Raw genomic sequence first — 12,059 nt, 5'->3', positions numbered from 1 at the left:
TTGAAATCACACATTAAGCTAACAGGGAGCCAATGCAGGTTAGCTAAAATCGGGGTAATGTGATCAAACTTTCTTATCTTAGTTAAAAGCCTCGCTGCAGCATTTTGTACAAGCTGAAGGCTGGTATATATTTTATGTTGACAATATCTGTGTATTTTTTGTTATTGCAACATCCATTGCAGCCTGGTCATCCTGGAAGAGGGATTACCTTATGTGCAGTTCCTTCTCAAGGTTTCTTCATTTTCCTCATGTTGAGGTTTTTTAGTTTTTCCTTGCCCTCATGTAGGTTTTAGATCAGGGGATGGTTTAATGTGGTTTGCTGTCAGTCAACTCTAGAGGGATATGGCCAGGGTAGATACTGTGGATAGATAGACAGAAGTACTGCATAGTTATTTTCCCCAGTGTAGCATATTCCAGCATTATTCATTGTTGCAACTCTTTGTTTGAATAAATCGGGAAAAAACTGGTAAAAATGGTCATAAAAAAATCAAAATAAAAAGCATAAGACTTTCTAATCGTGAAATCTATCATGGTGTTTGTGTGCTATTTTTGTCACTTTCCAATCTGTATTAGTTACCCCGAGTTAATAAACAGTAATGGAAATGAATTATTTTTTTCTTGTTGTTTTTTTAAACACACAGTTAATCATAACACTACGAGAGAGTAAATCTTAGTGAAACAAAAAATTTAATTGTGATCCTCTGAAAAGACCCATAGCCCTCCAGCTAAGGCACACTTTCTATGCCATGAAATTACTAGTACGACCCCTGTAAGAATGTTTACTCTACCATGTAGCTCCTGAACTAAAAAGGTTTGACACCCCTCCCCAAAAGGAAAATACACTAACATTTACAGTTGAATCTCGTAAAAATGTTGGACACCCAATGAGCTGTAGTCGATTTTATTTTCCAGTCAATTGCGAAAACGTGTTTTGAAACATGAAGAGTCATGAGAACATGAAGCTTCGATTTGCCTGGCTGGAGCTCAAAGTCAATTACATGGTTGAGGCTTGCAGGCTGCAGATATGATGCACCTGCCCTCTAACCCAAGGCCTCCTCTGAATTTGTTTTGTCTCACCTCTTTGTCTACCTTAATGTTCCTCTGTCTCCCACGCCCTCTTCCTCTCGCTCCTTTTTATTTCCCCCGTGATCCCCTTTGACCCTTTTCATCATTCTTTTTTCAATTTCCTTCCTCAATTTTCTCTCCCGCTCTGCCCATCACAACTGTAGCAGTGAGCGCCCTGTCGTTGTCGTTGAGGCGTCAGAAGCGAGACTCGCTGTCTCCTTTGGAGGACGACGATGTCCGCGAGAACATCATCACGTACGACGACGAAGGTGGCGGCGAGGCCGACACGGCTGCCTTCGATATCGCCGCGCTCCAGAGCGCCCCCCACACTTCGCGCTCTCGAGGATATCGCACCCTGGACAGCAGGAACATGTAAGTTGTTACATGATGTCATCATAGGGACAATACATTGTACCTATTTATACAAAAACTCCTAAATATTGCTTGCTAAGGAAGAACAATCCCAGAGGCTACCACTAGTGCCCATTTGATACCTCTCACGTCTCGCGATCCACCATGAGCAGGGTTGGGGATAGAGGGAATACAGAAATCTCTTGGTTATTGCGGTTAATGGAAACCAGATCCTCCCATACAAATTGTAAATCCCGAATAGTGTCACACCTTCATAAGAGTCCCAAGGGTCAAACTTTCCTCAAGGTTAGCAACTGAGATTATGCAACTCTAACAAAATAACAACTATAGATCTACAAATAAATACACACAACACATAATTGCAATGAGGACCAACGTTTTAGCACTGTTCATACAGATACTGAACAGCCCTGATCAGACTGTCTGGTACCCCATACGTCCGAAGCAGTGTCCAGATGGCCACCCAAAGAACACAGTCGAATTTCCACAAAACACATGTAAACTGGATGGATAAACTCTCATGCACCCTCAAGTACCCTGCAGAGGTCGTGGAGCTGGTCCAATACTCTATGGTCAGGACAAAGACCACATTGCTCCTCCTCTATTCAAGAATTAACTTCCTGACAGTCCCGCCTCTCCAGTACACCCAAATAGACCATACCAGGGAGGCTGAGAAGTGTGATTCCCCTCACAAAATCCAGATTCTGTTGCCGGGGAAAATTCCACCGAAGGTACTGGTTGCGGTGGAACCAAAATTGTAAAAAAAATGTATTTTCCTCAATTCGAGAAATCCTCTTTTAGCAATTTGAAAAGCGTTAAAACTGATTACTTGGGGGATACTTCCATTTTATTATATAATTCTGAAGGGAATTATGTGTCAAACTCAATTCTATGACACGCTCTCAATGTTCATGTTTGAAAGCTATTGAAAACACCATTGTAGCCACAGCCGGTCACATACGGGTTCATTTAATTGCAACAATATACTTGAGTGCCAGCTTTTCATGCTCAAAAAGCACAGTTAAAAAAGGAAGCATTTACTGCTTCAGAGTGGAATCTTTAATTTCTGCCAGCACAATAACTGATCCACTTTTGGAAGCGATCAAGCCATAACTCCCGGGTCATAATCAAACACCATCAAACTGCTGATGTGGCGCGCTTTCCCGCCAAGCGGTCCTGGTGGACCCCAATGTTCCTGTGTTGTCAAAGCTTGTTTATGCTTTGCAACATCAATGACTCTTTTGTGATACTTTGATGTTCCGTGAGAAAATTAATCGCCTTTGGTCTAATAATTAACGCTGAATTTATACCACTTTTATAGAGAGGACATTAAAAAGAAGGGACGATGCCATTAGTTAAACAAACTTGGATTTGTGCTTTTGTACACAAAATGGCCAGTCAAATATAATGCAATCCCCTGCAATACGTTACACTGCTGTATTTATTTATTTTGTTGTTAATTGGTCAGTCAAACTAGCATTAACATTGTTGAAAACATGTGATAACGTTATGAAACAGTAAGTGACGATTTTTTTTAGTTTATTCTTTTCATGTTGAGTTGACATTAAAAAGCAGTAGATTTTATCTCCCCCGCGACCCTACTGAGGATAAGCGGTGTAGCTAATGAGATGAGATGAGATGAGATTTTATCTCACTCTCTTTTTTTACGTGTGAGACACAATCAGCTTCAAGGATATAGAAAGAAAACATGTGCTTGTTTCAAACCGGTAGTGACAAAATTTTACCAAAACAGAAATGTTATACGTTTGTTAGAGCAGTTTATTCGAGAACAGACTTAGTCTCGCTTTAAGAAAAAAAAATTGATTCAAGATTTGGTTTTGCTGTTTGAATTTGAAAAAGAAGTATGGAGGGTTTGCTCAAATAGCAATGTGTATTGATGTGAATGTGAACAAAACAGGCCTATTTTAAATTTCAGAACGAAAGATTTTTTCCCCAATGATTTCGGTTCTAATATTAATATTGTCACGTACACACTGCTGCCTCTCAATGCCTACGTTGGCTCAACGGGATGACACCAAAGTATAACACCAACCAGATGATGAAGGTGCTGTTTCTGAATCAGATCAGGAGGCTTCTCCTGCTACTACGCTTGGAAACCAGTACTATCTTAAAGTGATTGAGCAAACCCCTATCCCAAAAAAAACGGTTTGGAAAGGGATGGTCACGGCCAGGGTGTACTTGCCCAAGACACACCACAGGAAGAGGTGCCCCAAAGACCCTGGTGGTTAAGGGATTCATGAACTGTGAGGCTTTTTTCAGAGGAGAAAAGTCTAACACGTAAAAAGGTAGTGTTATAGGAATATTATTGGACTTTTATTTAGAGACAATAAAAAGGTTTTAAACAGCCAGATTTTTTTTTTTACAGGAGCGAGGGTGTAAATTCACAAATTGATGTCTGGCCTGAGAGTTTATTATTTTCATCAACTTCCTTGTTAAGTTGGGTGGCCATGACACACACAGTGCATAAAAACTCGTCTGTGTGGAGTTCGCAATGATAAAGCAGTAAATTTTGAAAATTTGAAGTGTGTGCATGCTGTTGTACTCTGCTTTAAAAAGATAAACGCGAAACCAAGTAATCGAAATCTGTCATCTATTCCACCAATTATGTTGCCCATGGTTTTTAAGTTCAATAAACATAAACAGCTTTTGTTTTGCAATGGTTGTTTTTGCACAGTGATCCCAGTGAAAATGATGGATAGTTTTTGAGCTAAGCCTAAATTAAAGTCACACAGTAATACGCTGAATTTTAAATTGAGCAAAGAAAACACAATTTTGATATTGTAGAATTCATGGAAACCTAAATCCGTTGGTCTGTGCTAAGAGCTTGCGTTGATTCTTAAAGTTCAGCAGTTACAGTCAAGACCAAAGGATTAATCCAATTTAATCCAATTCCTACCACGACCTTGATGTGAAGTTTTAGAATCAGTTAGATCATTGTTGGATTATATGTTTCTGTAGCCCGCCACGAAGATTTCCAATAGTCTAAGGAATTGAGGAATTTTCCCTGGAAGGGAAAAAACTGGCCAGAAGTGTAGTTGGGTTTTTGGTCCAATCTGAATCACACCGTCACTAGGTAGAGTGAAAAGGGGAGATTTAGTTTCCAAACAATGTCTTGTTAACAATTGCTATTGCTAATATCAGGTCCAGTCTGTCGTTTGCGCTGGCGTGTGTTTTCTGCCTGCAGCATGCAATGACAAAATACTTGTTATCGGCTCTTACTAGGATGTATTCTTTACAAACCTAATTCAAACAGGGAATGACAAATCGTTGCTCACTAATTCAAATAATTTATTCCATCTATCCGTCATCTGCACCGCTTACCCTCAACAGGGTCATGGAAAAAATTATTCCATTTGAAAATTCAATAGTGTGTCAAATATTTACTGCAATGTGTTTCCTATCAAATAATAATATGTTATTGAAACGTTGAACTATCCTTTCATTTGTTTATTTCTAGCTCGCTTTTTAACAGGTTTTACAAATGATTTAAGAGCAGCTGATTAGCAAGCAAGGATTTCAAGTTGCTGGTGTTAACTGGGAGTCTAAAATTAGCTCTCAATCAGTGTCCATCAAACGGTTTGAATCAGGAAAAAAAATGTCAGCAATTTTATTTTACCAATTTGATGGTTTCTCAAGTGCCCCATAAAATGAATATATGTTTTTTTTTTGGTCTGACTCTTTTGACTTTTGTTCTGAAACAACTGTTTTAATTTTTTCATAGTGTTTAATTTTGCAATGAGGAATTCAATTATTTAATGGTCATGAGATTTCCAAGCAGAACGTATCGGTATTGCATTAATATCGGCTGATACTAGCCTGTGTTTACTTGGTGTCGGATCGATACCAAAATTCCCAGCATTTCCCATTTATGATAGGTGGGAGCTCAGCATCCTTAAACCTCAGAGTAACAACCAGCATTCCAATAAGCTACTCTAAGTGACCATTTTCAAGTGAGGCAGAAACCATTAGAAATATATTTTTTAACAAAGGGTACTGCTTTTGGGTTACACTTGTTGGAAAGTCAATTAAAAAAAATGTGATTTTGCCTTTGTGCTTCCAGACGATACACTCAACGTGCCCAGGATAAAAGCCGCACCTGCAACTGGGCTCAAAATCCAGTTGTTGATCACAACTTCTCTGGCCCCGGAGGACCCTTTTATGGTCGCCTTTGCTACAGCAGCCACACGTTACCAGTTTTACGCCACGCACCAGGAGACACATTTGATCCCGGCCTGGCAGAGCTCGGATACCGCTTTCCTGGAGGCCAACCTGACCATTCATTGGTCATCCAAAACCAAGGTGCCATCGTTGGCCCTATGGAGTCAGGGGCTGTTTACATAACCCCCACAGATCTGAGTACAGGGAGCCGAACAGGAAGTCATGCGGGAAGCCGCGACGGAACTGCGACCCAAAGCGCCTTGAGCACGTCGGATGAAGGGACACCGCGGACTAGCGACAGCCAGGAGAAACGACGAGGGATGGGAACGTCCAGCAACTGTACTGAGGAGAGCACTGAAGACAAAGGGAACCATGGTCATGACTTGGACTGGGTAAGCAAGCCAACAGTCCTTTCATTTTGATTTTTTAAAAATAAAATCATTATTTTTCACCTCTCGGCCCTTTTGCTAACTTTTTTAACCCAATGAAGCCTGCCAGTCAAAAAGTTTGCCCATCCTTGTTCTAGTGTCCTATAATATCGGTTAATGAGTACACACATGACCGTTTAAGGAAGTAAAATAAATAATAATTTGGTTTGGGATGAGCAATTTATTTAACTGATCCCAGCGCCGTAAATAGGTTTTATCTCATGCAAGATATTCAAGAGGTTTAAGACAAAATTCATATATATTAATTTTATTTTGGGAAAGAGCCACACCATATATTATGAGACAAATTTACTAAATAGCTAAACCCGCGCCCCAGACAAAAGCTTAGTCTTCTGCACATTTATTTTTGATGATTTGATAAAAATTATGAAAAGAGAATAATGCCAGAGCCCGTGTCCCAAAATCAACAAACATACCACTTTAAACTTTTCTCTTTCTTGCATTTATTTAAGATCGGTTAAACTCATTTTGACCCTTTTTTCATACATATTAATTTTAAAACCAGATGCAAGCAGTTATTTTGTAAAAACGTCACAACATTCTGCAAACAGGGAGCCTAATGTGCTTACCTTAGGCGCAGACGGAGTAGGGCGAGAGAGGGGAGGGATTGCTTGCACTTTTTGCATAGCTCCACCCATCCCTCCCATTCACCCAGTCAAATAACCTTAAGTTCTCTCCAGTGTTTTGGCATATTTACAGTTTGTTCTGTGGATTTCGTCACAAGGTATCTGAACACCGAACACCGATCATATAGTGAGCTTTTATATAAAGGATTCTTTAGCATTGAACAGCCAAAACAAGTTTTTTTTTTTTTTTTTTTTGGTGTGACACCTTGACTGTAAATTGTAGTGAAATACGTGCCCTATATATTCTGCGAAGTACTGCTTTGTGATTCAGCTTTGGTTTAGCTTTGCATGTATCTGAACAGGATTAATGGCTCAAGTTTCGAACGAAATGGAGAAAATTTGCATGCAATCAAATTTGGCTCTGAGCCACAGGTACTCATAGAAAGAGCCATATATGGCTCGCGAGCCATAGGTTCCCGACCCCTGCACTAGACCAACAGAATATAGATAATGTTTGAAGAGGCATACAATTTCCTTTTATGACCCCACTATTCTTATGGTACCAGAAATAAATGTGGAGGAATTGAGGAAACAGTAAGTCGTCCTGAAAGATATAAATAAACGCAAAGTCTGATTCATAATCAAATACACCAAAGAGTTGTTTCCTTTGTTATTAAAGGTAAGCTCTTAAGCCCGACTAAAATTGGCTAAAATCACCCCTCCTACTCCCAAGTCCTCACAATACACAGTGTCTTGGGGCCCAATCCCTTAAATAAATTTCATTAGTCGGGTTCAGGCTGGGTCTGTTTTTAATAGCTGCGGGCCTAGGTTGGGTAGGTCTGGAATCTTCTAGGACCGATCTTGTTGTGCCTTTTTGCATTTATTTTTGTCTTGCAAGACGCATTTCTGTTTCCTTATGCTCTCACATTAATTTCTGGCAGTTAAACTAGTGTGATAATGAGATAAAATCCAATGCCATGTAGTACAGTGGAACCTCGGTTCTCGACCATAATCCGTTCCAGAACCTTGTTCGAAAACCGATTTGTTCAATCACCGAAATCATTTTTTCCCATTAAAAGTAATGTAAAATCGTTTTAATCCGTTCCAACACCCTGAATGTTTACCATGAACGTAAACATCAAGCTAAACCAGGCTAATCGTACGTTCGTGTTAGCGTAATCTTCCGTACGAAAAATTACGCTAACATGAACTTGTTAAAATAAAAAAAAGGATTATGAATAGAATTTCTTACCTTTGTGGTGGACGGTGGGGAGAGAAAAATCATCAAAAGTTTTTCAACCTGTTCTAAAACTTGCGGCAGTTGCTTGCTTATAGCGCTAACTTCCTTAGCCGCATCACTCGATTTCACAGCCTCCTTATTCTTTACTATCGTACTGATAGTAGATTTAGCCATGCTGTATTCACTAGCAAGATCCGAAATTCGTACACCTCTTTCATATTTAGCTATTATGTCTTTCTTAAAGGCAATAGTAGAACGAACAACTTGTTTTTTTTTCAACTGTCCTGCTTGCAGCGACCTTCTTCGGAGGCATAATTAGGGGCTAAAACACCCGTACGCCGCTCAGCATCGCACCCTAGCGTACCGGCGTTCGAACTCCGATTTTTTGACCGAACAGGGAAACAAGAATTTCTCAAAATTTTTTGTCGATCACCGATTTGTCCGAACTGAGAGCCGTTCGAAAACCGAGGTTCCACTGTATATTATATGTAGAACTAGTGAGGTTTTGGTGCCACAATCCAGGTTCAATTCCCGTTGTATAAAATCTCAGTGTGCGACAACTGTCTTATCATTCCACTAATGTGTATACCGTAAGTTTATAGAATGTGCAATGGTTACACATGAAAAATTACAGTAGCTCTTATTGTAGTTTTAAATCCATGGACCTTAAATTCCACTGTGCTATATATATGAAAAATGTATGACAAAAGACTATTTTGGGTTGGTGGGCCAAATATATATATGTATCTTTTAAGTCCGCGATGTTCCCCTTAGTGCGGAAAATACGTCAATTTCATAATGTTTCACCTTACCACGATATTATAACAAAACCTTTGTGCTCACCTTTATCCCATCCAGGTGCAGCCAGAGACACTACCGAGGGAGCATAACCTCGTCCTAACACGATCTGGCTCAATGGTTGGCCAGGGTCATGGCGTAGTGGGTTGGGTGTGCGATTCTGCTACCCTGCCAAGTGCAGGGCGCAAAGCCTCCCGCGCAGGCCTGTCCTTGAAGGGTACCGAGTCTGATTGCGGCAGAGGAGGGGGAAGCGGAAATGGAAACTCCAATGAAAGACAACAGAAAGCTACCAATGGCCGTAACTATGCCACATTGTACCAGGAGGAGGCACGCAGACCGAAGGAATCCCCTGGTAGTCTGGAGAGGGGAGGACTCGAGATGGGGAGCAACTTTGTACTTGCAAGGGCCGAGAAGGAAGGTGTTGGGATACCATTGACTGGTAGTCCATCTGTCTACCCTGAATCCCCTGGTTTGATTGGAGATTGGCGAGAACGGGTGGCTTTGGGTGGCTATGTGTTAGCAAGAATGGACATGACACCCCAGCTTTTGCCCTTCCCTGGTCAGCCTCGAGGAGCTTATGGGGGAGTGCTGGGTGTTAGTCCTGGTTGGGTTCCAGGTGTTGAGGCCTCCAGACCAGCACCAGGGACAGGAGGTCCACCTTTGGCTCTGAGGGTGGGTGAATTCCTACGCCTGCGTCTTGCCCAAGTCACATTTGACCTATCGCAGCCGCCGTATGACTCAGTGCAAATATATGGCCTGGAAGGTACCGGATCCCGGGCTGGATCTCTGAGCTCACTTGAGAGTGAAGGAGAGAAGGATGACAAAGACGGCTGGGGTGCAGGATTGGAGGAGTGGGGTCCCCGGTTTAATAAGTTAGCTCAACTCTTCCGTGACAGAGAGAAAGAGAAAGAAGAAAAGGAAAATGTTGAAGATGGTGCCAAAGAGGAGAAAGACGAATCAGATAAAAGTGGGGGGAAAAGAAAGGAGAGAGGAATCAATGTAAAGGGAAAAACAGAGGAAGGATAAAATACGTAAATCGGGTAAATGGGAGGAGGAAGGGAGGAATTAGAATGATGAAAAGACTACCAGAACTGAACTAATGCAAAGAGAAGTTAAAGGAGAGCAAGATGAAGAGGCAAAGTAATAAAAACAGACAGAGAAAAATGAGTCCAGAGAAAGTGGGGAAAGACAGGGAAAGGGGCGGGAGTGATTGATGTAATTTAAAGCAATAAGTGTTGAAGCGCTGATATGGGTGAGCACAGATACTGAGACAATGCAGAGGACGCTTCCGCTGGCGGCATCCACTATTTGTTTAAACTTGGGACAAATAAAAACAACCCGGATAAACAAGACACGTCAACACAGCTCGCCAGTTTGGAAGGAAAGCAAAAACGTAGGAATAAAAAAAAATGTGATTGTCTTTTTCAAACACACGTTTATCTAAAAACACAAAAGACAAGCCGAACGATGCTCGATGCTGAGCATAAGATTTATTTTAAATATAACTACAAAATGGCTAGAAAAAAAATATGTACAGTGGAACCTTAACTTGAGATGTTATGTATTGTCAGCACGTAACTGGAATCATTCATGTCAACACTTCTTTCCCTATTAAAATGTACCGAAATGCCAATCTCTACCAACACCCTAAACAGTTAAGTCACATTTGTTTGTATAACCCTTAATCACAAAGTGTCTGCACAATGTCATCATCCCCGGTTCTGAAACTATGAGGCGGGCAAGGAAAACTCCGAAACCCCAGCATGAGGACAATAACAAACTTTGAGAAGGGTCCACACAAGTGATAATCCCCCTTCCAGGATAACTAGGCTGCAATAGATGTTGCATTAGGTAACAATACACAAAACATAAAAAATAAACAAGGGTAATTGTTCTAATACACATTTTTCCATCAAAGAAATGTGGAATAAGCTGGTCAATGCATATGATATATCGACCTATATGTAGAGGGAGCAGAGTGTTGCTTGATAGGCAGCTTTCTGACAAGGTTCGTATGGGTGCTTGAAATCCCTAAAAATGTAGGAAATTTATGTTTTAAATGTCTTTACCAGGTCTATTAAGAGCTTGAATTTGAGTGAAGTGCTTGTAAATTCTTGGAATTTACCCACCAAAACTTATCGGACCATCCCCCAGGTTAGTTTACAACTACCTAGGTCATACAACATTACATAGACCGTTGTGTTTTTCGGCATGGGTAAATTATATAGTCATTCCTGTTGTTATGGGTTTTACTGCTGAAATGTTTGATGGGATAGGAAATAAAGATTTTGTGTTTGTGTTGATGTTTGCATTAGCTAAAACAAATTTATATTGCAAATAAATGATGCTTTGTTTAATCAGCCACAAAAAAAAAACATCTGTAATTCTGTATTTCATTTTTGGTTTTACAGTAAACTTGCATCAAGGATTGGGAACCTTTTTGACTCAAAGGTCAGTGAGAGACTCATTATATATTTGAAGAGAAAATTCAACTGTCAGCTGTCTTTCCTGATCTTATTATAAAATATGAAACAATAATTCCATAGCCATGCATTTCAGGTGGATTGGCCAGTCCAAATTGTCCCTAGGTGTGAAGCGAGCGAGTTGTCTGTCCCTGTGTGCCCTGCGATTGGCTGGCAACCAGTTCAGGGTGTCCCCTGCCTACTGGCCGATGATTGCTGGGATGGGCTCCAGCACCCCCGCGACCCTACTGAGGATAAGCGGTGCAGCTAATGAAATGAGATGAATTCCATAGCCTGTGTCCCATATCAGCAAATATCCCACTTAAAATATGTTTCCCTCCCACAGTTAAATTGTTGAGGTTAACATCGTTTTTGTCATGGATAAGCAGTCTGCAAAATACTGCTACTGAGAAGGATACGGAAGTATTTGAAGTTATGTACAGTATGTGAAGTGTTCACAGCTGTTATCTTGGGGATCAAGTAGTTATTATTTATCCTCTATTTTTTTTTTATAATGCAAATGTTCAACATATTTGAAATCTTGTTCGAAAAGTATTTGTTGGTCATTCATTGTTTTTTTTTTCATAACTCTGTTAAACTCTACACTTGAAAGAATACTAATAAAAGGGTAGAAGGCAGACATTATACTTGCATGCGTAATCTGATGCATCTCATTGTCTAAGAGACAGGGAAAACTTTGCAAAGAGGTTTTTTTTTCGTAACATTCTTAAAAGTAAAAAAAGCACTTAAGCCACCAGGATTCGTAAAAATACTTAAAATCATTTGAAACGCTTGTAATTTAATGTTGTCTTTTCAAGGATTTAAAAGTACTTGAATTTTGGGTGAAGTGATTGTAAATGCTTAAAATATTTGACCTCTCTCAACAAGTCTGCATAAAAATGACACCAACATTGCTCTTTGGTAGCTT

At 40.3% G+C, this 12,059-nt stretch overlaps 1 protein-coding gene across 1 annotated transcript in view; it reads left to right on the top strand.

Annotated features, from left to right (window-relative positions):
• cdh24b (cadherin 24, type 2b) overlaps nucleotides 1–11,771 on the top strand; it is a 314,707-nt gene extending 302,936 nt beyond the window's left edge. The window contains exons 13-15 of the mRNA XM_088349797.1: nucleotides 1,230–1,437; nucleotides 5,519–6,008; nucleotides 8,730–11,771. Of these exons, the coding sequence (XP_088205923.1) occupies nucleotides 1,230–1,437; nucleotides 5,519–6,008; nucleotides 8,730–9,695 (1,664 nt within the window). The 3' untranslated portion in view covers nucleotides 9,696–11,771. The remainder of the gene's footprint in view (nucleotides 1–1,229; nucleotides 1,438–5,518; nucleotides 6,009–8,729) is intronic.
• Nucleotides 11,772–12,059: the final 288 nt, after the last annotated feature.

The sequence above is a fragment of the Urocampus carinirostris genome, chromosome 1 (genome assembly GCF_059441175.1).
Source record: "Urocampus carinirostris isolate Australia breed hairy pipefish chromosome 1, RoL_Ucar_1.0, whole genome shotgun sequence".
Taxonomy (NCBI): domain Eukaryota; kingdom Metazoa; phylum Chordata; class Actinopteri; order Syngnathiformes; family Syngnathidae; genus Urocampus; species Urocampus carinirostris.
The sequence above is the reverse complement of the archived record's forward strand: the minus strand, read 5'-3'. Positions and strand labels throughout refer to the sequence as shown.